Source organism: Chiloscyllium plagiosum, unplaced genomic scaffold (assembly GCF_037043375.1).
Source record: "Chiloscyllium plagiosum isolate Xiang-an unplaced genomic scaffold, Cpla_swu_hap1 HiC_scaffold_2, whole genome shotgun sequence".
NCBI lineage: Eukaryota > Metazoa > Chordata > Chondrichthyes > Orectolobiformes > Hemiscylliidae > Chiloscyllium > Chiloscyllium plagiosum.
The window spans coordinates 92,664,192-92,691,203 of record NW_028270140.1 but is presented as its reverse complement, the minus strand read 5'-3'; the positions used below and the strand labels follow the sequence as shown (position 1 = coordinate 92,691,203).

The 27,012-nt window shown below is 40.3% G+C and overlaps 1 protein-coding gene across 1 annotated transcript in view; it reads left to right on the top strand.

Moving 5' to 3' along the window:
• Nucleotides 1-27,012, top strand: part of man2a1 (mannosidase, alpha, class 2A, member 1) — a 246,509-nt gene that overhangs the window by 83,776 nt on the left and 135,721 nt on the right. Inside the window, exon 9 of the mRNA XM_043710422.2 lies at nucleotides 7,519-7,715. Within this exon, the coding sequence (XP_043566357.2) occupies nucleotides 7,519-7,715 (197 nt within the window). The remainder of the gene's footprint in view (nucleotides 1-7,518; nucleotides 7,716-27,012) is intronic.

The window sequence follows — 27,012 nt, the reverse complement described above, 5'->3', positions numbered from 1 at the left end:
CACTAGTTAAAAAACAAACGAAAGAGGAATTTAGAGTAGCTTAACTATTGGAAAACTTAACCCAGTACAGGTCATTCTGCTATGATGCATTTCATTGTTATGATATTCACTGTTACAATATTCACTGTTAGGCGATTGATGAATTGAGGACACTGTTTCTAAAGTGCAAACTTTTCAAGTGTGCATTGGTTATAATGCGATTCCGGCCCTATGAGTTTAAATGGTGCTGCTGTTCAGTGATTTTCTTATAATACAGGGTCGCACATGAATGGAATTAGCATGTTATAGCAGAACAGACAATAATAGATAGAGTACCTATTACTCATTAACTATTCCAATATAGTGGGCGGCATGGTGACACAGTGGTTAGCACTGCTGCCTCAAGGCGCCAGAGACCTGGGTTCAGTTCCTGCCTCGGGCAACTGTCTATGTGGAGTTTGCACATTCTCCCCGTGTCTGCGTGGGTTTCTTCTGGGTGTTCCGGTTTCCTCCCACAGTCCAAAGATGTGCAGATTAGGTGAATTGGCCATGCTAAATTGCCCATAGTGTTAGGTGCATTAGTCAGAGGGAAATGGGTCTGGGTGGGATGCTTTTCAGAGGGTCGGTCTGGACTTGTTAGGCCGAAGGCCTGTTTCCACACTGTAAGTAATCTAAGCTAATCTAATCAGGAATATCCTATAAACACAAAAAGCTAAATTCAAACAGATTCTTAAGGCAATTCTCCAATACAGGAGGCAACAACGTCAGGAGATACTTCAGAGAATGTAACAGCTGAAACTCCAATTCTTCTGTGACCCAAATAGCTTCTGACTGCTACAGTTTTAAAAAAAATTAGAAAGCAGGATCTTTGAGAACTGACCGCTCCCATTCCATTGTTACAACTATATTTTTTAAAAAAACCTCAAGGTTCCCTTTGATTGTTGACTTAGGCAGTCCCCTATATCCACTGCAGCACTTCTGCCTATAAAACCTCTCTTCAGAAGCACCCAGAACAAAATAACCTTTTTAAAGTGGCATCATCATCACACCTGCTCCTCCCTCATGTCTTTGCCATTACCTTTACTCAATTGTAATATTGTTGCATCTGATTCCAGCTTCTCCCTCTCAATCTGTACAGTGAATTCTATCATATTATGATCACTGCCCCTTAGGGGTGCCTACACCTTAAGCTCTCAAATATGCTTTCTGCTTTACATAATTCACATAAAAACCATGTACAGGGGAACCTCAATTATCCAAAAGTGATGGTGGGCACTATTTCATTTGGATAATCGATTATTTGCTTCATCGATTAAATGCCATTCCTCTGGGGCTCAGAGTTTTTAAAGTTTGCTCCCCGTTCAGGTGACACCTCCCCCCTGGCTTCCAATACCGGCCCCTCCTGCTCCCAACTGTGTCCAACCCCACCCCCCTGCTCCCAACCCCATGCAACACCCGCCCCACCCGCACCAAACCCTATCCAACCTCGCCCCCCAACCCAATGCTATACCGCCCCCCCCGCCCCCATCCCCAGGCAACACCGCCCGTGTCCAACCCTGCCTCCTGCCCCCCAACCCAGTGCAACGCTGCCCACCAGCCCCCCGCTCCCAACCCAGTGCAATGCTGACCCCACCCGCGCCAAACCCGTGCAATACCACCCCCAACCCCATCCAACACCTCCCCCCACCCGCTTCCCATCCCCGTACACACTCGCCCCCTCTCCGGGACAGCTGGACTGGACACCAATAACAAGACTTTTGCTGCTGATGCTGCTGCTACTGTCTTTGTGGGGTAAGTCTCCAAATAGTGCGGACACGCGCAGCCACAGCCAAATACACAACTTTTTGCTGCTACTTTTTGACAGGTTTCACCTTTGCCCTGTACAGGACAATGTTGGAGAGATTATGTGGGGAAGAGGGGTCCTGTGTAGAACTTCAGGGAAAGTGTGGAGGGGGACGGGGGAAGAGAGAATGGCAGGCAGCCAGTCATTTGGAGACTATGTCTGTTTAATCACTGTAAACAAAAAACGCGATCACTGTTGGAAACATGTCTTTGATGTAATGTTTCTATCGGGACTTCGAGATCTCCTTTGGATAATCCGATTTTTGGATAATTGGTATTCTGGATAACTGAGGTTCCTCTGTATCTCCACATCTCTCTCTTTCACCATCCCATTCAATACGAGCAGTCCCCTTCCCCAATCTCTGTTTAATTTTATTTTTTTGCATGCCCATACTGCCCCTGTCTCCCCCAAACTCGAAGGGGTTCACGTGTTTTTCATTTTTCTTCTCCACTTCTCAGTTCATTCTGGCAGTATCCATCATCACACCCAATAATTTAATAGGCAGTTTGCAGCACCTTTTATGATACTACAATCAGTGATGAAATATATTTCTATATATTACATTTTGGATTTCACAGAGAGATAAAGTTTATTTTTAATAGGCCAGAAAGTCATTTTGAAACATTAACCTAATTACGTCATTCAAAGAAAGCATGTGACTATGTTAAAGTGCATGGGTTTGTTTCAATATTTTGTGCCAGAATAAACAAGTTAAGGCATTTAATTTGACTTCAGATAGAAGGTTTGGAGTTATAGTTCAGAAGACAACACATTTTATCCTGGCAGTTTTCAATTCATTTCAGGGGAACCACCCACCTCAGCTGAAGTGGTTTCTTGCCCCTGGAGTGTCCAAGACAGATTAGTTTGGATAAAAATGTTTAAGTTGTTAGATCTGAGGAAAGGTTAGGCCATCAGAATTGTGAGAGGCTCATGCCAGCAGACTTGGAAAGGAACTACAAAACTGTGTGTGTTGTTCAAGAAATTAAAAATGAGGAAAATCAGTGAAGATTTAAAAAGCTGAGTTAGAAGTAATACATCTCTGGGATTGAGTTCTCTGTAACAGATAGTGTTGGGAAACGGGCTGAAATTTTGTTTTGATGTATGTATTTCTTTATAACTGTCTACTATGTACATACGTTGTTTTTTTTCTTTTGTGCAATAAACTTGTATACTGCTCTTAAAGGACTTCAATGTGAACACATTTGAATAACTGATCAACAGGGTAACCAACTGCAAAAATTAAGTAGATGGTATATCAAGTTAGGCTTGATTATCAGATCTAACTTGTCCGTTACAGGTATTAGCATCAGCTGAAATCATTCAATTGAAAGGTCTCAAATTATTTTAAATTAATTGATCTCCATATAATTACAATTCATTCCTTCTTTGAAGGAGAAGGCAAAACATTCTTACTGTTGTTTGCTAACCATTGTCTTCTATCATGGCAAATTGTGACTCCAGACAAGAAAGGCATTAGAAATAAAAATAGAAATAAGAGGCAAACTCTCTCTTCATGTCTGCTGCCAGACCTGTTGAGATTCTCCGGCACATTGTTTTTTTAAATTCATATCACCAGCATCTGCACTATTTTGCTTTTATTCAGGGGGAGAATTAGTTTTGTTTGAGTCCTTACCATCATCCATGCCCCTGTCATCGTCAAATAGTTTGCTGAAATTCTGCCTAGGTTCATGCATGCACAGTGGATGAAGCACTTGGATAGACACGAGAAGTTGCCAGAACCATTTTCCTTTTTAAAATTATTCCAAAATAAATTTTGGAGGAGAAATCTGGATTTTCTCCATTGAATTAAGCTTATGCAAAATGAAGTGTTCACTGCATTTGTTGACTTACATGCATAACCAGCATAAAATACTATAGTTCATGTCTGTGTTAAAAAAGTTCAAATTTTCCATAAATCACTTGCAGGATGTGGGTTATTCTTGCCTTATTCCTAATTGACCTAATTGACTACATTCTTCATAACTAAATGGATGGTTAGATTACTAAAGCAGTGTCAACAATATTGCTGAGAGTGTGGAATTACATATAAGCCAGACTATCTAAGAATGATAGATTTCCTTTCCTAAATGATAATGGGAAACTAGGTGGGTTAGTATTTTTTAAGTTTTATCTTTATTTAACTGTCAGATTGTCTCATCCCATCTCCTGTGTTGAGATTGATCTCATGTCTCCAGATTATTAGAGGAGGAGAAAGTGAGGACTGCACATGCTGGAGACCAGAGTTGAGAGTGTGCTGCTGGAAAAACACAGCAGGTCAGGCAGCATCTGAGGAGCAGGAGAATCGATATTTGAGGAATTTAATGAAGGACTTATGCCCGAAATGTTGATTCTACTGCGCCTCGGATATTCCAGATCATTAGACCCAGCCGGGGATTGCTAAAATAAAAGTACTGATGATGTAGAGAATTGGAATAAAAATGGAAAGTGTTGGAGAAACTCAACAATCTGGTGGTATCAAGGCCAAGAGAGACACTTAACATTTCAAGTCCTTTATGTCTTGTAAAGTAGGAGAAGTGGAAATCTTGAGTTTTATGTTGCGTTAAAAGTTTTGAGTAACTGCAAGTGAAACAGACAGCAAATGTACCTTTTGGATCCTTGGTGCCTTTTTCTAAGCAATTAACATTTCAATGCTACTACTGCTAATGGATTTGATACAACTCAAGAATGATATGCATGACGTTCTCCTAACACTCTGTCACAATAGGAATATTACATTATGCTTTTGGGATGCAAAAATGTTCCTGTTTTCCTAGTACTCAGAAAGTAGTTTTTACCTGATGACTATTGCTTATTACACTAAACAATGTGTTGCAATTAAATATGATGTGGAGGTGCTGATGTTGGACTGGGGTGGACAAAGTTAAAAATCACACAATACCAGTTTATAGTCCAACACGTTTATTTGGAAAAGCTTCAGAGCAGGATCATAATACACAATTTTTAGCAAAAGATCACAGTGTCATTCAACTGAAACAAAATATTGAACAAACCTAGATTGCTGTTCAAGTCTTTCATCTTTTAGAATGGGTTACAGGTTTTGGTTCATTAATATATAAATACCAGAACTTCTTTTATGTCACATTCCTGAGATAATTTAAGGTTTTATTTTAAAAGAAGTGATATCTCAGCTCAGACAATGCACTAAAGATGTGAGGTTAGAGTGTGTCTGTATCCCAATCTTGAGTCAGACTGATTCTGTTTCCAAAGAAGGAATTTATTAAATGTTACATTGATTGACTAATTGCAAATGGTGTGCTTTTTGAGCAAAATAGAATGCATTTACAAATACAATCCTGCAAATGCAAATTCACCCCATAGACTTATATGCGTGCATGCATAAGAGAGAGAGTGTGAGGGTGTGTGCGCGCGCATGTGATCGAGTGTACGCCTGTTAGAGAGTGTGCGAGATAGGGTTAGAGTTAGGCCTCAGATCTTCGGGTGACCATCCTCCAAGGCAGACATCGGGATACGCAACAACGCAGAGTGGCTGAGCAGAGGCTGATAACTAAGTTCAGTACCCATGAGGATTCCTTCAACCGGGACCTTGAGTTATGTCACGCTACAAGTGAACCTACTACACTCTATACACACACACAAGCACGCACACACACACACTCTTACATACTCTTACACTCACACAGACCCTCATACACACGCTCTCTTTCATATATGTGCACACACATTCCCCAAATTCACACTCCATGAACACACCCGCTCACAGGCTTATACTCCATCACATGCACACCCTACCAAGTATGAACACACGCAAGCACACTCATACTCTCTCTCTATCATGCATGCATGCACGCACGCACACACATAAATCTATGGGGTGAACTTGCATTTGCAGGATTGTATTTGCCGATACATTCTATTTTGCTCAAAAAGCACACAATCTGCAGGCAGTCAATCCATGTAACATTTTATAAATTCCTCCTTTGAAAATAGAACCAGTCTGACTCAAGGTTGGAATACAAACAGACTCTAACCTCACACCTTTAATGCATTGTCTGAGCTGAGATGTCACTTTTTTAATATAAAACCTTAAGTTATCTCGAGAATGTGACTTAAAAGAAGTTTTGGGATTTACATATGAATGAACCAAAACCTGCAACCCATTCTAAAAGATGAAAGACTTGAACAGCAATCTAGGTTTGTTCAATATATCGTTTCAGTCGCATGACACTGTGATCTTTTGCTATAAATTCTGTGTCTTATGACTCTGCTCCACAGCTACCTGATGAAGGAGCAGCACTCCAAAAACTAGTACTTCCAAATAAAACAGTTGGGTAATTAAATACATCAGGGGAGAAAGTGAGGTCTGCAGATGCTGGAGATCAGAGCTGAAAATGTGTTGCTGGAAAAGCGCAGCAGGTCAGGCAACATCCAGGGAACAGGAGAATCGACGTTTCGGGCATAAGCCCTTCTTCCTGAAGAAGGGCTTATGCCCGAAACGTCGATTCTCCTGTTCCCTGGATGCTGCCTGACCTGCTGCGCTGTTCCAGCAACACATTTTCAGCAATTAAGTACATCTCTACAGGTCAGAGACTGCAATTTTCATTTTGTTATTTCCAGACAAAAGTCTGAAGTATTCAGTTAGTAACTGTGAAAATCATGTCACCTAACAGTTGTCTTCCAAAATTTAATTTTCTAAATTAAGACAAAATATTGTGGTTGTCGGAGATCTGAAATAAAAACAGAAAGTGTTGAAGAAACTCAGCAGGTGTGACAGCATCAGTGGAGAGCAAAACAGAGTTCATGTTTTCTGATCCGAAGAAGAGTCATTGGAGTCAAAACGTCTGTTTCTCTTTTCATTGATGCTATCAGATGAGTTTCTCTCACAGTTTTTATTTTAATTTAATAATTCATTGTTGATTCTTACTTTTGCCTTGGTTTACATAAAACTGTATAACATCTGCAAATGCCAAATGGATTACTTACTTGAAATTTCTTGTAAGTTAGAGGAATTGTTTTCCAAAATGGGTATGTCTAATGGTCGTGCATTATAGCATTTGCGATGTTTCAGTTTTTCTATTGAATAGAATCCCTCCAGTGTGGAAGCAGGTCATTCAGCCCATGTTCACACCGACTCTCTGAAGACCATCCCACCCAAAATCACCCCTCTACTGTATAATGTTTCATTTCTCGTGACTAATTGTCCGAACTTACACTTTCCTGGACTCTATGGACAATATCGTATGGCCAATACACCTAACCTGCACATCTTTGGACTGTGGAAGGAAACTGGAGCATCCGGAGGAAACCCACGCTGCCATAGAGAGAATGTGCAAATTCCACACAGTCAGCTGAGGCTGGAATTGAACCTCAATCCCTGGTGTTGTGAGGCAGCACTGCTAACCACTGAGCTATTGTGCATTTCTTTTTGTTGAGTTTAAAGTCTAAAATATATTTGATTATTTAACATCTTTTTACTTTAAAAATAAATTACCCTGTGGTTAGCTGATATGCAATGAAACAAAATATATTGTTTCAGGGGACAATGTCATAGCTGCTTCTTGTATGTTGAGATTTAATCAGTTGAGAAGATAAAGCAGAACTTGTGACTCAAGAAATGGGCAATAGTTCATCTTTGTAGTGAAACTTAGGAAGGAGAGCTTACTTCTAATATTGCCATCAATAATTGAATGTTTAGTAGTTTGATATTCTGTTTCTAGGCTCAGTTTGGAACATTGTCAGATTATTTTGATGCTCTCCATAAAACTACTGAATCAGGAAATGCACCATCACCGTTTCCTATTCTGAGTGGGGACTTCTTTACCTATGCAGACAGAGATGACCATTACTGGAGTGGATATTTTACCTCCCGACCCTTCTATAAGCGAATGGACAGAGTTTTAGAATCACACCTGAGGTAAATACTGAGTTTGTGTGTTAGTTCTGATATCTTAGATATTTTAATTGCTGTTTGTCTCTAGCCTCATTGAAAGTGTCAGTGAAATAGTGAAAAATATTTGAAAAGCATATTTTTACAAGAATCATGGCTTCTATAAATAATATAAATAGTGGTCTTTAAATAACTGCAGGGCTAGGTTTCATAAATATGTGACTTATATAAAGTTCTTGAAACTTTCTCCTCATTTAGATAATTGCTATTTAAGGTCAGAGCCTAATTGGTACACTTGTTGTGCAGTGTTTGAGTCAATCTTTCTAATCTCCACTCAACTCTCACTTTGGAGGCAAATAGAATTTATAGAACTTATTTTCAGATGTTCACTGAAATATGATAAAGATTATTTCATCTTAAGTTTTACGCAATGATTTTGCAATTTCTTCATTCTGTCAATGTGGTCTTTGATTTCAACTGAAGCAGTTACTTCCACTTGGTGGGTTCACCACTACCTGAAAGATCCTCTAACCCCTGAGTGAATAAAGAAAAAAAAAAATCACTGACTTAGGGGAAGACTTTCCCTGAGCTTGACTGCTCCTCAGGTGATTTTTCCATGTCCATTATGTGCAGACCTTTACACTGTTAATGGATTAAAATACAAATATAAAGCAGGGAATTATTAGATATGATCTTTGTTGTTAGCTACCTTTCTGTCTTCTTAGCTCACCATTTGGTAGATTGCTATTACGACACTTGCTACTGCTAGAGCAACAGTTACAGTACTGTTACAACTGTTAGAGCCTTTGTATACTGTATACCTTATCTTTCCATATCACTATTAATAACTTTGCATATTGACGAAGCGTGGAACTTTATGCATGGCTGCTGTTTTATGAGTAAACATATGCAAGTTAAATATTAAGTATTATAATCTGTTGTTTTACAAGTGTTCTGTAACCACAATACAAAGGGGCACCTGTTCTGCACGTAAATAGTATTTATACTCCTCATCCAAGCCTGCAAAGATACATCTCCTCTGCCCTGCCTTCCTTGAAGAAGCTCTCTTCCTCCCTCTACAAGGATTTCAGTGAGTCTCTCTCTCACTGCACCCCCCCGGTCATCTCCTCTACCCTTAACCTAATGCAAAGATGATGCAAAATTGCAGCAGTTTTGTGCCATCCTAGGCAACTTGTTGCCGTTGCTGCTTTCAGGCTTGACAAAATGAAGTGTAAATTATAGTCAACAAATGTAGAGCCTGCGAGAATTATCTTGTACAAGAAGAGATGGCATTATGCAAATTGGAGCCAGACATTTTTTTTCGTTTTATTCTTTCATGGGATGCAGGTGTCCTACAATGTAGATGTCGGTGTTGTGCATTAATATTTGCCCTTGAGATGAGAGTGTTTTAAGACTCAAGTATTGTTGCGGGTCTGGCTTCACAGAAGGATGACAAATTTCCTTTCCTAAAGGACATTAGTGAACTAGATAGGTTTTTATAACAATGATTAATAGTTGTTTTGATTACCATACTGAGACTGGTAGTTGTATTATCGGTTTATTTCTTAAATTCAATTTCAATCAACTGTCTTGTATTGAACTCATAGCCCCAGACCATTAGCCTGGGCCTCTGGATTACAGGTATAGTGACATTATCACTTTTCCCTATGTACTTTTTCCACATCTGAGGTTGCAGCGTAGCAGCAGCAGGTGGCAGATTTCAATAAGACCATCTTTACATAAACACAGGCTTCTTGCAAATTATTCCTTACTGAGGTTCGGGTATGGTGTGATCACAAGAAATAGGAAAAGGAGTAGCCCATTCAGCCAACTGAGCCTCCTCTGTCATTCAGTGAGATCATCGCTGATTTGATTGTGGCTTTAATGACACTTTCCTGCCTGCAAGTTCTCCTCTGCGAAGCCTTAATATAGTTGTAAAAATCTGAATATTTGTAACCTACATTCCTTAAGAGCCTGAGGGCAAATATTTCTAAATTGAAAAGCACTGAGTGCAATAGAAATAAACTTTTTTCTCTGTGCCAAATCTGAGGTGCTTCAATACAATTTCAATACTATTGATATTTACAAAGTGCATTCCTTGTCTGATGTATAGCCCCTGTACCGAATGAGTCAGCAGACTTCCTCCATTTAAATGTTTTTCTGTTCTTCCTGCCAAAATGTACAACCTCACATTTTCCCACATTATACTTTGTGCTAATTTTCTTGCCTATTCACTAAACCTATCTATATCCTTTTGCACACTCTTTGTATCTTTTTCAAACTTGTCTTTCTGACCAGCCTTTGTATTGTCAGCACTTTTCGCTACGATGCAATCTGTCCCTTCACTCAGGTCATTGAGTTTGAGTGTATACAATCAAGGTCACGACTCTGATCCATGCGGCATTTCTGTAGTTCCATTTTGACAATCTGAAAATGATCCATTAATCCTTACATGCTGTTTCATGTTATGTTAGTGTGAATCATGGATTGGCTCAACATCACCTTCAACACAGGGACGTCTAAACTGGTGCAGTAATTTTCATGTGGCACCTTACGGAAGGCCTTTGGACATCCAAATACAGTACATCTACTAACTTCCTTTTATAGAACATAGAACATAGAAGAATACAGCGCAGTACAGGCCCTTTGGCCCTCGATGTTTCGCCGATCCAAGCCCACCTAACCTATACTAACCCACTATCCTCCATATACCTATCCAATGCCCGCTTAAATGCCCATAAAGAGGGAGAGTCCACCACTGCTACTGGCAGGGCATTCCATGAACTTACGACTCACTGAGTGAAGAACCTACCCCTAACTTCAGTCCTATATCTACCCCCCCTTAATTTAAAGCTATGCCCCCTTGTAATACCCGACTCCATACGCGGAAAAAGGTTCACACTGTCAACCCTATCTAACCCCCTAATCATCTTGTACACCTCAATCAAGTCACCCCTAAACCTTCTTTTCTCTAATGAAAACAGCCCCAAGTGTCTCAGTCTTTCCTCATACGATCTTCCTTCCATACCAGGCAACATCCTGGTAAACCTCCTCTGCACCCGTTCCAGTGCCTCCACATCCTTCCTATAGTATGGCGACCAAAACTGCACACAATATTCCAGATGCGGCCGCACCAGAGTCTTATACAACTGCATCATGACCTCAGGACTCCGGAACTCAATTCCTCTACCAATAAAAGCCAGTACGCCATATGCCTTCCTCACCGCACTATTTACCTGGGTGTCAACTTTCAGAGATCTGTGTACATTGGTACCAAGATCCCTCTGCTCATCCACACTACCAAGTATCCGACCATTAGCCCAGTACCCCACCTTTTTGTTATTCTTCCCAAAGTGAATCACCTCACACTTAGCTACATTGAATTCCATTTGCCACCTTTCTGCCCAGCTCTGCAGCTTCTCTATATCCTGCTGTAACCTGCCACATCCTTCCTCACTGTCAACAACTCCTCCGACTTTTGTATCATCCGCAAACTTGCTCACCCAACCTTCTAACCCCTCTTCCAGGTCATTTATAAAAATGACAAACAGCAATGGTCCCAAAACAGATCCTTGCGGAACACCGCTAGTGACGGCACTCCATGAAGAAACTTTGCCATCAACTACTACCCTCTGTCTTCTTCCATCCAGCCAATTCCTAATCCAAACCTCCAACTCACCCTCAATGCCATATCTCCGTATTTTCTGCAGTAGCCTACCATGGGGAACCTTATCAAACGCCTTACTAAAATCCATATACACCACATCTACCGCTTTCCCCTCGTCCACCTCCTTAGTCACCTTCTCAAAGAATTCAATAAGGTTTGTGAGGCACGACCTGCCCTTCACAAAACCATGCTGACTATCCTTGATCACATTATTCCTATCCAGATGTGCATAAATCCTATCCCTTACAATTCTCTCTAAGACTTTGCCCACAACAGAAGTGAGACTCACCGGCCTATAGTTACTAGGGTTATCCCTACTCCCCTTTTTGAACAAGGGAACCACATTTGCTATCCTCTAGTCTTCTGGCACTACTCCTGTAGACAAAGAGGACATAAAAATCAAGGCCAATGGCTCTGCAATCTCCTCCCTTGCTTCCCAGAGAATCCTAGGATAAATGCCATCAGGCCCAGGGGACTTATCTATTTTCACCTTTTCCAGGATTTCCAACACCTCTTCTCTACATACCTCAAAGCCATCCATTCTACTTATTTGTGACTCAGATTCTACTTATTTGTGACTCAGTTTCTACTTATTTGTGACTCAGATTCTACTTATTTGTGCCATGCTTGTTATAATTTCAAAGTAGGAGAAAGTGAGGTCTGCGGATGCTGGAGATCAGAGCTGGAAATGTGTTGCTGGAAAAGCGCAGCAGGTCAGGCAGCATCCAGGGAACAGGAGAATCGACGTTTCGGGCATAAGCCCTTCTTCAGGAATGGGGAAAGTTTGTCCAGCAGGCTAAGATAAAAGGTAGGGAGGAGGGACTTGGGAGAGGGGCGTCGGAAATGTGATAGGTGGAAAGAGGTCAAGGTGAGGGTGATAGGTCAGACTGGGGTGGGGGCGGAGAGGTCGGGAAGAAGATCTCAGGTTAGGAAGGCGGTGCTGAATTTGATGGATTTGACTGAGACAGGGTGGGGGGAGGGGAAATGAGGAAACTGGTGAAATCCGAGTTCATTTTAAAAATATTTTTTATGGATCACCTTTTTATTATTCCACATTGAGAAATGTCAGAAATAAGAATAGATCAACTCCACAGGCTTTCCTCAATGAACACCCAATTTGTTTGCAAAAGGTGTGGTAGATGATGTGAAGCAGTATCAGAAACACAGTTGAGGCAATACCTTCCTTTTTCAGTGTTACTTAACGTCAGCTACAAAAAGTGAAGGCATCATAAAACATTAATAGCCATGCAGGTTAACAAAAATTAAGCTAGTTGTGCTCAATCATGACATCATTGTGGGGTTTCATCTTCAATTATTTCTAGTCTACGAGGACCATATAGTAGAACATAGGCTATGTGCCAGTCGCCTCCACCAGACAACTTCAGAATATCTTCAGGTGCCACAACACTGACTTTATCGTCATCGAATTTGATCCACTCATCTGATTTTCTTCTCACCCAAGCTACATAATGACCAGATGAACTCGACCTGCCTTGATGTGTTAGCACCGCCATTAGATCATAATATCCACTGTTATTGGAGCCTAAATCATCAGGGAAATAAAATGGTGCGTATTTGACCTCTTCAGTTTCTTTTTCTTCTTCTTCTTTTTCTTGACATGAAGCTTAACTATCTCAAGCTCCTCAATTTTTTCCAAGAAATGTTTTGCAGAAATATTATTTATTTTACCAACTAGACAGCTTACATCCAAATTTTCAGTATGGCTTCCATTAATAAGTGTTTTGCAGCTTTTGATTGCCTTCTCAGTCAATGGTCTCACACCCTTTCTTAGCTCAGGGTCATCTGTACAAAATTCACCATTTTCAGTTATTCTAATTTCTCCTGGACTAAGAGGCTCCCCATACCCTACAACCTCTCCAGGGCTAGCAGGCTTCACTAAATTTTCTTTACAAGAACCAATATTTTCTTTTTTCACTGCTGACGTTCTATGGTTTTTACATTCACAGTTTAATTTTATTTCTTCTTCACCTTCTTGAGAAGGAAATTCTGATCCAGATTCCGTCCAGTTTCCTCATTTCCCCTCCCCCCACCCTGTCTCAGTCAAATCCATCAAATTCAGCACCGCCTTCCTAACCTGAGATCTTCTTCCCGACCTCTCCGCCCCCACCCCAGTCTGACCTATCACCCTCACCTTTACCTCTTTCCACCTATCACATTTCCGACGCCCCTCTCCCAAGTCCCTCCTCCCTACCTTTTATCTTAGCCTGCTGGACAAACTTTCCCCATTCCTGAAGAAGGGCTTATGCCCGAAACGTCGATTCTCCTGTTCCCTGGATGCTGCCTGACCTGCTGCGCTTTTCCAGCAACACATTTCCAGCTATAATTTCAAAGTATCAAAATACATTTTTCAAACATGCTTTTGCTCAAGCAAAACCATCTCGTTCCTGCCTGATTGTATTTAATTATTGTAAAATGATACTTTTAAAAAAAGATTACTTTGTTCACGAGATATGCCACTGACTAGGCCAGTATTTATTGCCCATCCCGAATTGCCTTGAGGACAGTTAGAATCAACCACAGTGTTGTAGTAAAAGCAACTCTGACCAGGTAAGGTTGCAGATTTTATTGCTAAAGGACATTAGTGAACCAGATTGACTTTAAGTTACATGTGTCATTAGGTCAACTTTTTATTCTAGATTTCTATGAAATTCAGATTTCATAATTTGCCAAAGTAGAATTTCAAATCATGTCCCTGAAAAATAATCCAGGGTTCGGGATTATTGGTCCAGTGGCATTACGATCACATTTAACTACTTAATGATAGATTCTAGCATTTTCCAATGATCAATGTTAGGTGTTTAGCTGACAGGTCTCCTTCCTTTTGAATACTCTTATTAATTTAGTTCTTAGCTGCTCAGACCCCTCAGCAGTTTATATTCTTAGTCCTTCTGTCCTTGGTATCCACGTGGGCAGTGATAATTGGATCTTTCTGTTCCGACTGCCAAGTTCCTCTCCTTGCCCAATGGGTCTTATAACCCTGGCAGCAGGTAGGCACCACACACTTCGGAACTCCTCATCTTGACTACTGTAGGGTTTCTGGTTTGTAATCAGTAATTTCCAGATTTTTAGGTGGCTCAAGTCACCCCCAGATCCCTGGTTCTGACACTGGACTTATTTAGGGAATGTGAAATGAAGAAGGCAGTAAACAGATGGTTCAGGGCAAAAGAATCTCTGCATTCATTTAACTACGAAAGGTAAGTCTAATACAAGAAGTTTTTTTAAAAAGCCAAATGCAATAAAAGAATGAAATTGACACAATTATATAGAGGACAGTCATTAAATACACTATCAAATTAAACAGGTTAAAGCGCTATTCGAAGCTAAATCACAGTTTTAATCAGAGACAATTTCTTCAGGCTTCTAACCCTTGGGGTCCCTGCACTGTCACCACCCGCCTTCCCCTTCCTGCTAGGTTTGGAAACTTTGGGTTCTTAGGAGTTTCAGCTCACTACTGAGGAAAACAGTTTTAAAATGTTTCCAGTTGCTGAGGTTCTTGTCAACGGTTCTCTGAGCTTGGAACAGGCCCCTTCATTCTGGTGAAGGGCTTATGCCCAAAACGTCAATTTTTCTGCTCCTCAGATGCTGCCTGGCCTGCTGGGCTTTGCTCTCGACTCTGATTTCCAGCATCTGCAGACCTCACTTTCTCCTCCAGACCTAACAGCAATCTCGGTTTGTTCAATACATTGCATCTGTTGACACTTTGATCTTTTACTTTAAATTCTGTGTCCTCTGATCCTGCCCCATTAGCGACCTGACAAAGGAGCAGCTCTCCAAAAGTTTGTACTTACAAATAACCTGTTGCACTATAAACTTGTATGATTTTTAACCTTTTCCCAGATCAGGGCTAGAGGTTATACAGACTCTGTGTCCTGCTATTTCCTCTCAAATCTGTGTTGCATTGTTTTTCTGGTGTTCACTTTTGAGGTCAATTGGCTTATTGATGATTCGGAGATGCCAGTGTAGGACTGGGGTGTACAAAGTTAAAAATCACACAACATCAGGTTATAGTCCAACAGGTTTAATTGGAAGCACACTAGCTTTCGGAGCGAAGCTCCTTCATCAGGTGATTGTGGAGAGCTTGATCGTAACACAGAATTTATAGCAAAAATTTGCAGTGTGATGTAATTGAAATTATACATTGAAAAATTGATTGTCAGTTAAGCCTTTCATCTGTTAGAATACAGTGATAGTTTCACTTCTTTCATGTGTAAATCACAAAACCCTTTTTTTAAAAGTTGCATTCTTGGGTTAGCTGTTAACAATGGTGATAGCTAGACAATATGTTGAAAGTGTTAGCCCCCTGTGTTCTCTGTCTATGACCTGATGTTTAGATTGATTCTAATCTAAAAAGTTAGATAACAGAGTTTTACATAAATTCATGCAGTTTTTGAGCTCAGAGTTCTACATGAATGTATGCAGTTTTTTTGCAAAGTGCAATGTAACTCTGCAAGTACAAAAAAAATCACCACATAAAATATATGTGTGCATGTGGGTCTTTGTCTGTGTGTGTGTGTGTCTGTCTGGGGTGGGGGTTGTGTGTGTGTGTGTGAGTGTGTAGTGAGTGCAGAGTGTCTTAAGTCTGTGAGGGGGTGCATGTGTGGGAGTGTGTGTGTCTATAAGGGTGTGTGTGGGTGTCTGTGTGAATCTGTGTCCGTGTGTATGTGAGAGTGTGTGTGTGCAGGAATATCTGTGTGTGTAGTGCAATGATGATCACCTGTAATGAACCCAAGGTCCCGGTTGAGGCTCTCCCTATGGGAACTTAGCTATCAGCCTCTGCTCGGCCACTTTCGTCTGCTGCCTGTCCCGAAGTCCACCTTGGAGGATGGTCACCCGAAGGTCCGAGGCTGAATGTCCTAGACCATTGAAGTTTCCCCAACTGGGAGGGAACCCTCCTGTCTGTTGATCATTGTGCGGTGCCCATTCATCTGTTGTCGTAGCCTTTGCTCGGTTTCCCCAATGTACCATGCCTCCGGGCATCCTTGCCTGCAATCTATAAGATAGACAACATTGGCTGAGTCACATGAGTAGAAAGTGAGGACTGCAGATGCTGGAGATCAGAGCTGAAAATGTGTTGCTGGAAAAGTGCAGCAGATCAGGCAGCACCCAAGGAACAGGAGAATCGACATTTCGGGCATAAACCTGACGAAGGCTTCCTGAAGAAGGGCTTATGCCCGAAACGCGATTCTCCTGTTCCTTGGATGCTGCCTGACCTGCTGCGCTTTTCCAGCAACACGTTTTAAGCTGAGTCACATGAGTACCTGCCATGTACAAGGTGGGAGGTGTTCCCACGCGTAATAGTGGTATCTATGTCCACAATCTGACACATCTTGCAGCGTCCACCGTGACAGGGTTGTATGGAGTTGTCCTGAGAGCCGGGCAATTTGCTACGAACAATGATCTCTTTGAGGTTTGGCTTATTGATAGTTAAGAGTAGGTGTAGGTGTATTTTGATTAAGTGAAATGTCCGGTACCTTTGTGCATGCATTTTGATTGAAGTTGATCTGCCAAGGCTCCATTCTGTCTGGATTGGCTGGGGTTTGGACCTAGTTGATTGATCTTTTAGAGAGAATGTGTGAATTGGATTTTCGGGCAGAACAATGGTTCCAAGCAACTATCTTTGTGTCTGTGTCATTTTCCCACAACCTCGCCCAGCTGCCGACCTTGTTCTTTTACTTTTAAAAGTTATTTAAAAAGTCCATAATTTTGGCCCAGTATTTCAGAATATGGGATTTCTTTGTGAAATCCTACACTACAGAGGGTAGTGTTTATGCTCCTCTTGTGACCAACATTGAAAGGGTCCTACTACTCCACTGGTCATTACAAATTTTGAATTTAATGAATAGTGATATGCAAATTATATAGTTTTTAGACTGTGTCTAGTTTAGTATTAGAAAGAGTCAAACCAATGAGGCAGCATCCTTCCTGTGCTGCCCAAGCCCAAGAGTAATATCATGAAAAAAATATTATGTTAATTGGTTGTTAACCAGCTACTGTTAGGGATAATGGTTCAACTCTTAAAAATTTTGAAAAACACCACATGGCTGTACTAGCATAGGGAAAATGAACTTATTGGCACAAAGAAAGAGAATTGATTTGTCAGTAAGAGTGTAGAATTTCTATTGTCTGCATTCCAGTTTATGTTTAATAATACAAGCACAGTTCAAGTAAATTCGGGTAAGCAAAAGCAACTAATGTTAAAATAATGGTAAATATTTAAGTTTAAGGCACAACAGGACAACTTGAGCAAGTGAAATGACTGTCCTGCGGCTTATGGGATCTCAAGGATACTTCCTTGGACTCAGATGAGCACATGGTGAGGAAGTATCACTGGCTGCACAGGATTGAGCTCCCAGTATCAGACCTCTAGCAGCACTTAACTCACTCGGGTGCATCCATCAGGTCCAGAACTGACTGGTCACATATTGAGAGAGGTGATTACATGTGATAGGGGCAAGAAGGCTGCTAGGGAGTTGGTGATCGCCAGGCAGCCTAAGAGAAATGGGCTGGTAATGCAGGAATCCCTAAAGGTCTTCTTCACTCACTGGTTTTCCTTTCTGGATATTTGTGACGGTAAAGGATCTTTGGTGGAGTGCAACAAGAACCAACCTGTAGCACCATGAGTAAACCAACTGTACAATAGAGGAGGAAGAAGAGTGAAAGAGCAGTGGATTCTTCAATAAGGAGAAGACAGATGTTTTTGTCATCATCAACCAGATTCTAGGATGCCATATTGCTCATGGTCAACTGTGTCACAGAACAACTGCTAGATATTCTTCTAAGTGAGGGCAAGTAGCCAGGGGTAGTGGTCTACAATGGTACTAATTACATAGACAGGAGGGAATGTGATTCTGCAGCTGGAATTCAGGAAGCTAGGTGGAATATTATCAAGCAGGACTGCAAAAGTAGTAATCTGCAGATTGATCTTGGTGCCCTATGCAAGTAAGTACAGAAATAGGAAGCTTGGACAGATGAATCTGGAAAAATAGTGCAAGAGAAAGCAGTATGGTTTTATCAGACACTAAGCCTAGTACTGGCGAAGATGACATCTGCACAAACTGGATGGGTTGCACCTGAGCAGAGCATGGACTACGTTTCTTGTGGGACCTTTGGTTGTACTGATGAGAGTTTTAACCAAATCAGCAGGGCTATAAGAGTCGGGAATGAAGTTTAGAAAGTAACACCAGGGTGCACAAAATGCTGGGTGAGGCAATAGTGCAAAAACAGAGAATAGTAAGTTAATAGGTGATGTCAGACTAAGGAAAAAGTACTAAAGGCTAAATCAGGGTTACGCTACATGTGTAAGAATGTAGCTTGTGTAATTAATACGATTGAGGAGTTACAGGCACAGATTGTCTTGTGGAAATATGATAATATGATGATAATGAAGATCTGGATTAAGATAGTGTAGGTTTAGCAATTGAATATTGCTGGATACAAGGTGTTTAATAAAGGTAGGAAAGGAAAAAAAGGAGGAATGGTGGTGCTTTTAATTTCGGAGAGCATTAGAATACTGAAGAAAGAGAATATTCAAGAGGGTTCAAAGAAAGGATTGTTTTAATTAGAGCTAAGGAACAAGAATAATAAACATGCTGGAGGAACTCAGCAGGTCTGGCAAGCATATGTCAAATGAAAAACCAAGTTAATGTTTTGAGTCTAGTAACCCTTCATCACAAGTTCGGTCACTGGACTGAGACATCTGAAGCTCTGAGGAAAAGTAACTGGACATGAAATGTTAACTCTTTCCAGGCCTGCTGAGTTTCATTGGTATTTTGGTTTTCTTTCAGAATGTTCAACATTCACAGTTCTTTGCTTTATTATATAATAATTAAATCCCTTAGTGTAATCTGTACTTCACTAACTGTTGGGAGGGATACAGATAAATAGATTTGCAAGGAAATTACAGCAAAGTGTAAACATCAGAGAGTAGTTATAATGGGTCCGGGGTTGGTTTTAGTTGTCCATTGGGATTGGGATTGTGGTACTGAAACAAACTGTGAAGGATAAGTATTTCTTGATTGTGTTCAAGACAATTTCTGACAGCACATATCAAGTCCAATGAGAAAGGAGACTTTGCTAGACCTGGTTCTTGGGAATGAGATTGGCTAAATTAATGAAGTGACAATGGAAGAACATAAGGGTCAATGATCATTGTATCATCAGATTTAGCATGGCAAATAGAAATGGCATTCATCAATTCTGACTAAAAATCTGGTGACCAGACATCAATGGGACAAGAACAGACCTGGGCAGGATATACAAGAATCAAAATTTAGTACGATAAATAGTAATTAAATAATGGGCTACCTTCAAAGTGGAGATGGTTCAGGTGCATTTAAGGTATATTTCCTCTAAAGGGAAAGGGAGGGCAAGCATGTCCAAAGGGCCCTAATGACAAAGGAGACAGAAATTAAGTTAAAGAAACAATGTGTTTATGACAGGTGTTGTGTGGTCAATAACAATTGACAAACAGGTTCAACATAAGTTTCAGCTGGGAGGTGCAAAAGCAAATACAAGAAGCAAAAAACAATCTTTAAAAAAGACTGCAAGCTTAACATACTGGGAAATCCCAAAGTCTTCTCTCTGCACATCAGGAGTAACAAGGTGGCAAAAGGAGAAAAAGGCATCTTTAAGGGACCAACAAGAACTTTATATAGAGAGGCAAGAGACGTAGCTGAGGTGTTAAATGAATACTTTGTATCTGTCCTTACCTACAAAGTAGATACTGCTTGGATCATGGTGACATACCAAGAGACACAGTGACGAGAGATTTATAGAGCCACTGACAATAAAATTCCCTGGATACAGATATAGTGCCATAATCCAAAATAAAGAAAAATAAAAGTATATTGTCCTTTCATGAAGCCACAAGATTCTATTCTTTAAAATAAACACTTACTGCAAAGGAGGAAGACAAAGAAAATGCTGAGTTGTCTTTTAAATAATCACATAATCAGAATCACGATACATTAAAAAAGTAAACAAATTGTTGTTGATTATAAACTAGAAACTACATATTGAATGGCAGATACAACTAAGATAGACCTTATATATTAGTTTCAATTCACACTGCAATAAATTAAGTTAAAAGGTTCTTCAATTTGTATCATCGATAGTCACAGGTAAGGTGCCGAAAGACTGGAGGCTGGCTAACGTGGTGCCACTGTTTAAGAAAGGTGATAAGGACAGGCGAGGGAACTATAAACCAGTGAGCCTGACATCAGTGGTGGGCAAGTTGTTGGAGGGAATCCTGACGGACAGGATGTACATGTATTTGGAAAAGTAAGGACTGATTAGGGATAGTCAACATGGCTTTGTGCGTGGGAAATCATATCTCACAAACTTGATTGAGATTTTTGAAGAAGTAACAAAGAGGATTGATGAGGGCAGATCGATAGACATGATCAATATGAACTTCAGTAAGGCGTTAGACAAGGTTCCCCATGGGAGACTGGTTGCAAGGTTAGATCTCACGGAATACAGGGAGAACTAGCCATTTGGATACGGAACTGGCTCAAAGGTAGAAGACAGAGGGTGGTGGTGGAGGGTTGTTTTTCAAACTGGAGGCCTGTGACCAGTGGAGTGCCACAAGGATCGATGCTGGGTCCACTACGTTTCGTCATATATACAAATGATTTGGATGTGAGCAGAAGAGGTATAGTTAGTAGATTTGCAGATGACACCAAAATTGGAGGTGTAGTGGACAGTGAAGAAGGTTAACTCAGTGTACAACAGGATCTTAATCTGATGGGCCAGTGGGCTGAGACGTGGCAGATGGAATTTAATTTAGATAAATGTGAGGTGCTGCATTTTGGGAAAGCAAATCTTAGTGGGACTTATACACTTAATGGTAAGGTCCTAGGGAGTGTTGCTGAACAAAGAGACCTTGGAATGCAGGTTCATAGTTCCTTGAAAGTGGAGTCGCAGATAGATAGTATAGTGAAAACGGGGTTTGACATGCTTTCCTTTGTTGGTCAGAGTATTGAGTACAGGAGTTGGGAGGTCATGTTGCGGCTGTACAGGACATTGGTTAGGCCAATATTGCATGCAATTCTGGTCTCCTTCCTATCAGAAAGATGTTGTGAAACTTCAAAGGGTTCAGAAAAGATTTACAAGGATATTACCAGGATTTGAGTTATAGGGTGAGGTTGAATAAGTCGGAGGCTGAGGGGTGACCTTATAGAGGTTTATAAAATCATGAGGGGCATGGATAGGATAAATAGACAAAGTCTTTTCCATGGGGTCAGGGAGTCCAGAACTAGAGGGCATAGGTTTAGGGTGAGATATAAAAGAGACCTAAGGGGCAAAGTTTTCACGCAGAGGGTGGTACATGTACAGAAAGAGCTGCCAGAGGAAGTGGTGGAGGCTAGTACAATTGCAGTATTTAAAAGGCATCTGGATGGGTATATGAAAAGGAAGGGTTTGAAGGGATATGGGCCGGGTGTTGGCATGTGGGACTAGATTGGTTTGGGATATCTGGTTGCATGGAAGAGTTGGATCAAAGGATCTGTTTCTGTGCTGTACATCTCTATGACTCTAAAACTGTCTTCCTTGAAAATAATGTTAGCTTCTCTCTTTCAAGGATATAGTCTGATCTCTAGTTGAAGGCAGTGTGAAACAATTTAGGTTTCACAACAACAGTCCAAAGTAAAACAGCACACCTCTGTCGAACCTGCTGTCCTTGGTTTGGATATCTTGACTTACTGGGATTGAAGCTGATGCATGGGAAATTTGTCCTGATGACAAGGGGCCTGGAAACAAGGAATTAGGGAGAGTATGGTAAAAGCAAAGGAGAAAAGAAATAACCAAATGGCAGAAAAGACAGGCTGCTGGAAGGGAAAAAACATTAATCAACCTGAAGTCTATGTCAGCTTGCAAAAACAGGCATATGTAGCAAGCAAATTTGGCTGGATTTAACCCTTTCAGAGTTATGATAATTGAATGTCTCAATTTTCTCCTCCAACTTCCTTTAAATTCTGGACAGAGTCTTGGCGATTACATTGTTTTTCCTGATAACAAATTCCAGTTAACCAACTTAAGATCCTTCATGTGGAACTTGTCCAGTACCATCAATGAATTATGATCATTTTAAATTTATATCTAATTGTTTTGAAACATATATTTCAAATTGTTGAAGTGTCAAAACAAGTCTAAAGGTTTCCTCCTCAATTGTAGAGCTTTTACATTGTCTTGCATAAAATTTTGTGAAGAAATAACTAACTTGTCACTTTACATTTCTAAGAGGTTCGTTGTGTTATAGAGACATAGAAAATAGGAACAGTAGTAGGCTATTCAGCCCTTCTAGTTTGCTCAGTAATTCAATATATTCATGGCTGATCAACCAACTCAGTACTCTGCTCCCACACTCTCCCCATACCCATTGATCCCTTTAGCTCAATAATTATATCTATCTCGTCCTTGAAATGCCTACCCTCTAGTCATAGACTATGATCCCTGGTTCTGGACTCCCTCATCCTGGGGAACATTCTTTCTACATTTGCCTTGTCTAGACCTTTTAGAATTTTGCAGGTTTTTAGATAGACAGTGTGGTTAAGAAGATCATTGAGTATAGGAGTTGGGATGTCATGTTGAGGCCATTTTTTGCAGTACAAGTACTGTTCTGGTTGCCATGCTAAGGGAAGGATATTATTAAATTGGAGAGGGTTTAGAAAAAATTTACCAGGATGTTGCTGGGACTGGAGGGTTTGCATTATAAAGACCGACAGGATGGGCTGGGAATTTTTTCACTGGAGCATGAGAGGTTGAGAGATGATCTTACAGAGATTTATAAAATTGAGGGGCATAGGTATGATAAATACATCTGCTATTCACTTTAAGTTGTGAGAGTTCAAAACAAGAGGGTATATTTTTAGGTGAGAAGAGAAAGCTTTAAAAGGGACCTGAGGGGCAACTTTTTCACACAGAGGGTGGTTCAGATGTGGAATAAATTGCCAGAGGAAGAGGTAGATGCAGGTACAGTTACAGCATTTAAAAGACATCTGGATAGGTACATGAATAGGAAAGATTTAGAGTAACAAGGGCTAAACGCAGGCAAGTGGGACACGTTTTTAGTTTGGGAAACTTGGTCGGCATGGATTTCCCTCATTCTTCTAAACTAGAGTGAATATAGTCCTAAATCAGTTCAGTTGGCTGGACAGCTTGTTTGCTATGGGGACTGACACTATTATGGATCAGACCTAACCCCTCAAAATATATTAAGGAAATAGCCTAGACCCTAACTTTTTCTAATTTTCAAGACAAATGCCTGTTATTGCATTCCGAATGCAATTCAATTGGTCAAAATGCCAGTCTTAAAGCAAAACTCACTTTATTCATACACTATAGTTAAAATGCAACAGAAGAAAGAAGAAACTAGAATCACTTGTCTCTACTGGAAAATTTAACAGAATGCCAGAATATTCAACTACTGAACAGTAACTGTTCCAATATAGAAACATTCCATAAGCACACATTTAGCAAAGGCAAATTCAGTAAAATAAATTGTCTCTCATGCAATTCTTCAGTCCAGGAGAAGACATTGAGAACACTCTAGCAGTAGCCGTGACAGATGTACTACAACTTCCAAACCCAGCTTCAAGATACCAGCGTTGCTCCTGAAAAAAAGAAATCTAAAAGTCCTGGTTTCTGTGGGAGCTTGACCCCATCCATCTGGCTGCTTCTGTTCCAACATTTTTAAAAAAACATTAAGGCCTTGCAAGCTATTAACTTTATTGGCTCTGAGTAGACTTCAAAGAATTGTGTACCTGAACCCCTAGGTCTTTGTTCTACAGCCCAACCAAGGCAACACTTTTAATTGTAAATGTCTTGTCCTTATTTGTTTACCAAAATATAATACTTTGCATTTATCCAAATTAAACTCCATTTGCTGCTACTCAGTCCATTGACCCAATTGATCAAGACCTCGTTGTAATCTTAACCTTCTTTACTGTTCACTCTACCACCAATTTTGGGTCATCTGTACACTTACGAACAATGCCTTTATCTTTTCATCTAAATCATCTATATCAATGATAAATAAAAGCCAACCCAGCACCAATCCCTGTGGTCCACCGCTGGTTACAAGTCTCCAGTCCAAAAAAAATCTACCATTACCAATCTCTCTCCTGTTGTTAAGCCAGTTTTGTATCCAAATTGCAAGCTCACCCTGAATACCATGTGATTTAACTTTACTAAATAGTCTAACACATAGATCCTTGTTAAATGATTTATTAAAGTCTAAGTAAACAATGTCTATCACTCTGCCCTCATCAGTTTTCTTTGTTACTTCCTCAAATAAAACTCAATGAAGTTTGTGACACATAATTTCCCTCATGCAAAACCATGCTGACTATTCCTAATCATTCCTTGCCTCTCCAAACACATGTAAATCTTATGTTTCATAATAAACTCTAACAACTTACCCATCACCGAAGTCAGACTCACAGGTGTATAATTCCCAGGCTTCTGCTGACATCCCTTCTTAAATAAAAGCACAGCATTAGCCAATATCCAGTCATCTAGCACCTGACCCGTAGTTACGGATGATACAAATATCTCCGCAAGGGGCCCACAGTTTTCCACCTAACTTCCCACAACATTCTGGGATGCACTTGATTAGGTCACAGAGATTTTTCCAACTTTATATTTTCTCAGATATTCAGCGCTTTCTCTTCTGTAATGTGAATTGTTTTGAAAACATCAATATTTATTTCCCTGAGTTCCCCAGCCTCTATTTCTTTCTCCATAGTAAAAACTGATGTGAAATATTCATTTGGTATCTCATACATCTCCTGAGGTTTAACGCAAAGATGACCTCTTTGATCTCTATTTGCTGTCATGCTTTTAATGTACTTGTAGGAAATGTTTGGAATATCCTTAATCTTATTTGTCAAGGCTTTCTCATACCTTATTTTTGCTTTTTTGATCTCCCCTTTAAGAGAGTGCTCCTACACTCTTTATACTGTTCAAGAGATTCATTTAAACCAAATTGTCTATATTTGATATATGATGCTTTTTTTAATCCTTTTTTAGAGCCTCAATATCTTTATTCATCTATTCTTCCCTAATCCTACTTGCCTTACCTTTCACTCTTTTAAAAAAAAGGAACATCATAGCTTAACTTTGAAAGCCTCCCACTTAGTAGACGTCTCTGCCTGCAAATAGTCTAATTGAATCAACTTTTGAAATTTTTTGTCTGATAATGTTAAAATTTGCCGTACTCCAATTAAAAGCTTTGAACTTTTATGGTAGGCTTATCCTTTTCCATAACACTTTTAAAACAAATAGAATTATGATCACTCGACCCAAAGTGTTCCCCTCCTCTCGCTTCAGTCACTTTCCCTGCCTTATTATCCAAGAGAAGGTTAGGTTTTGCTCCTTCCCTAGTAGGAAAATTTACATATTGATTAGGAAAGTTTTCTTGAACACATTTAATAAATTCTTCACCATCCAAATCTTTCACACTATGGTAGTCCCAGTTAGTGTTTGGAATTAGAATTTAATGTTGGAAAATTAAATTCACCACCAGTTAACTCCCTCTAATGAGAGAGCATCCCTCTCGTCCTCTGAGAATTTGGCAGCTTTAATCGATCCAGTGTCTCTTCATACTTCAATTCTGCCATCCCAGGCATCATACTGATTGTTCCATGGTCTCTGTCCAGAATGTCTTTGTTAAGATAAGGAGACACAATACTCTAGACGTGGTTTTGCCAAGATCTGATAAAATTGCAGTAAGCCATCCATGCTCCTGTAGTCAAATTCTCTTGCTATGAAGGCCAACATAACATTTCCCTTCTCCACCATCCTGCTGCACCTGCATGCTTACTTCCAGCAACTGATGTACAAGGATACCCAGCTCTCAGCTCTTGTTGCACACATTCCCCTTTCCCAATTTTTTGCCATTCAGATGATAATCTGCCTAGGTTTTTGCTACCAAAGTGGATAACCTCACATTTTCTTTATCTGTTATATATTTGCACATTGACTCAACTTGTCCAAATCATACTGAAGCATCTTTACATCCTCCCACAGTTCCCCCTCACCCAGGTTTGTCTCATCTGCAAACGTGGAGGCATTACATTAGTTTCTCATCTAAATCATTGTGAATAGCTGGGGTCCAAGCACTAATCCCTGTTGCACCTTAGTGGTCACTGCCTGCCACTTGGAAAAAATCCATTTATTCCTACTCTGTTTCCTGTCTACCAAACAGTTGTCTATTCCTCTCAGTACACTACCCTCCCAATCCCAATTGATTTAATTTTAACATGCTAAACTCTTATGTCGGACCTTATCGAAAGCCTTCTGAAAGCCCAAGTAAACCACCTTTGCTGGGTTCCCCCTTATCAACTCTACATTAAGCATGACTTTCCTTTTGTAAATCCATGCTGACTCTATCCAACCTTGTCAGTATTCTCCAAGTGCTGTACTATTCAATCCATTATAATGGGTTCAAGCGTTTTCCAAACTATCCACGTGAGACTATAATTCTTTTTTTAAAAAGTAGCGACACAATATCTACCCTCTAATCCATAAGAACAGTTCCAGAGTCTATTGAATCTTGAAAGATGACCACCAATGCACCCACCATTTCTAGGGCCACTTCCCTAAGTACTCTGGGATGTAGATTATCATGCCCAGTTT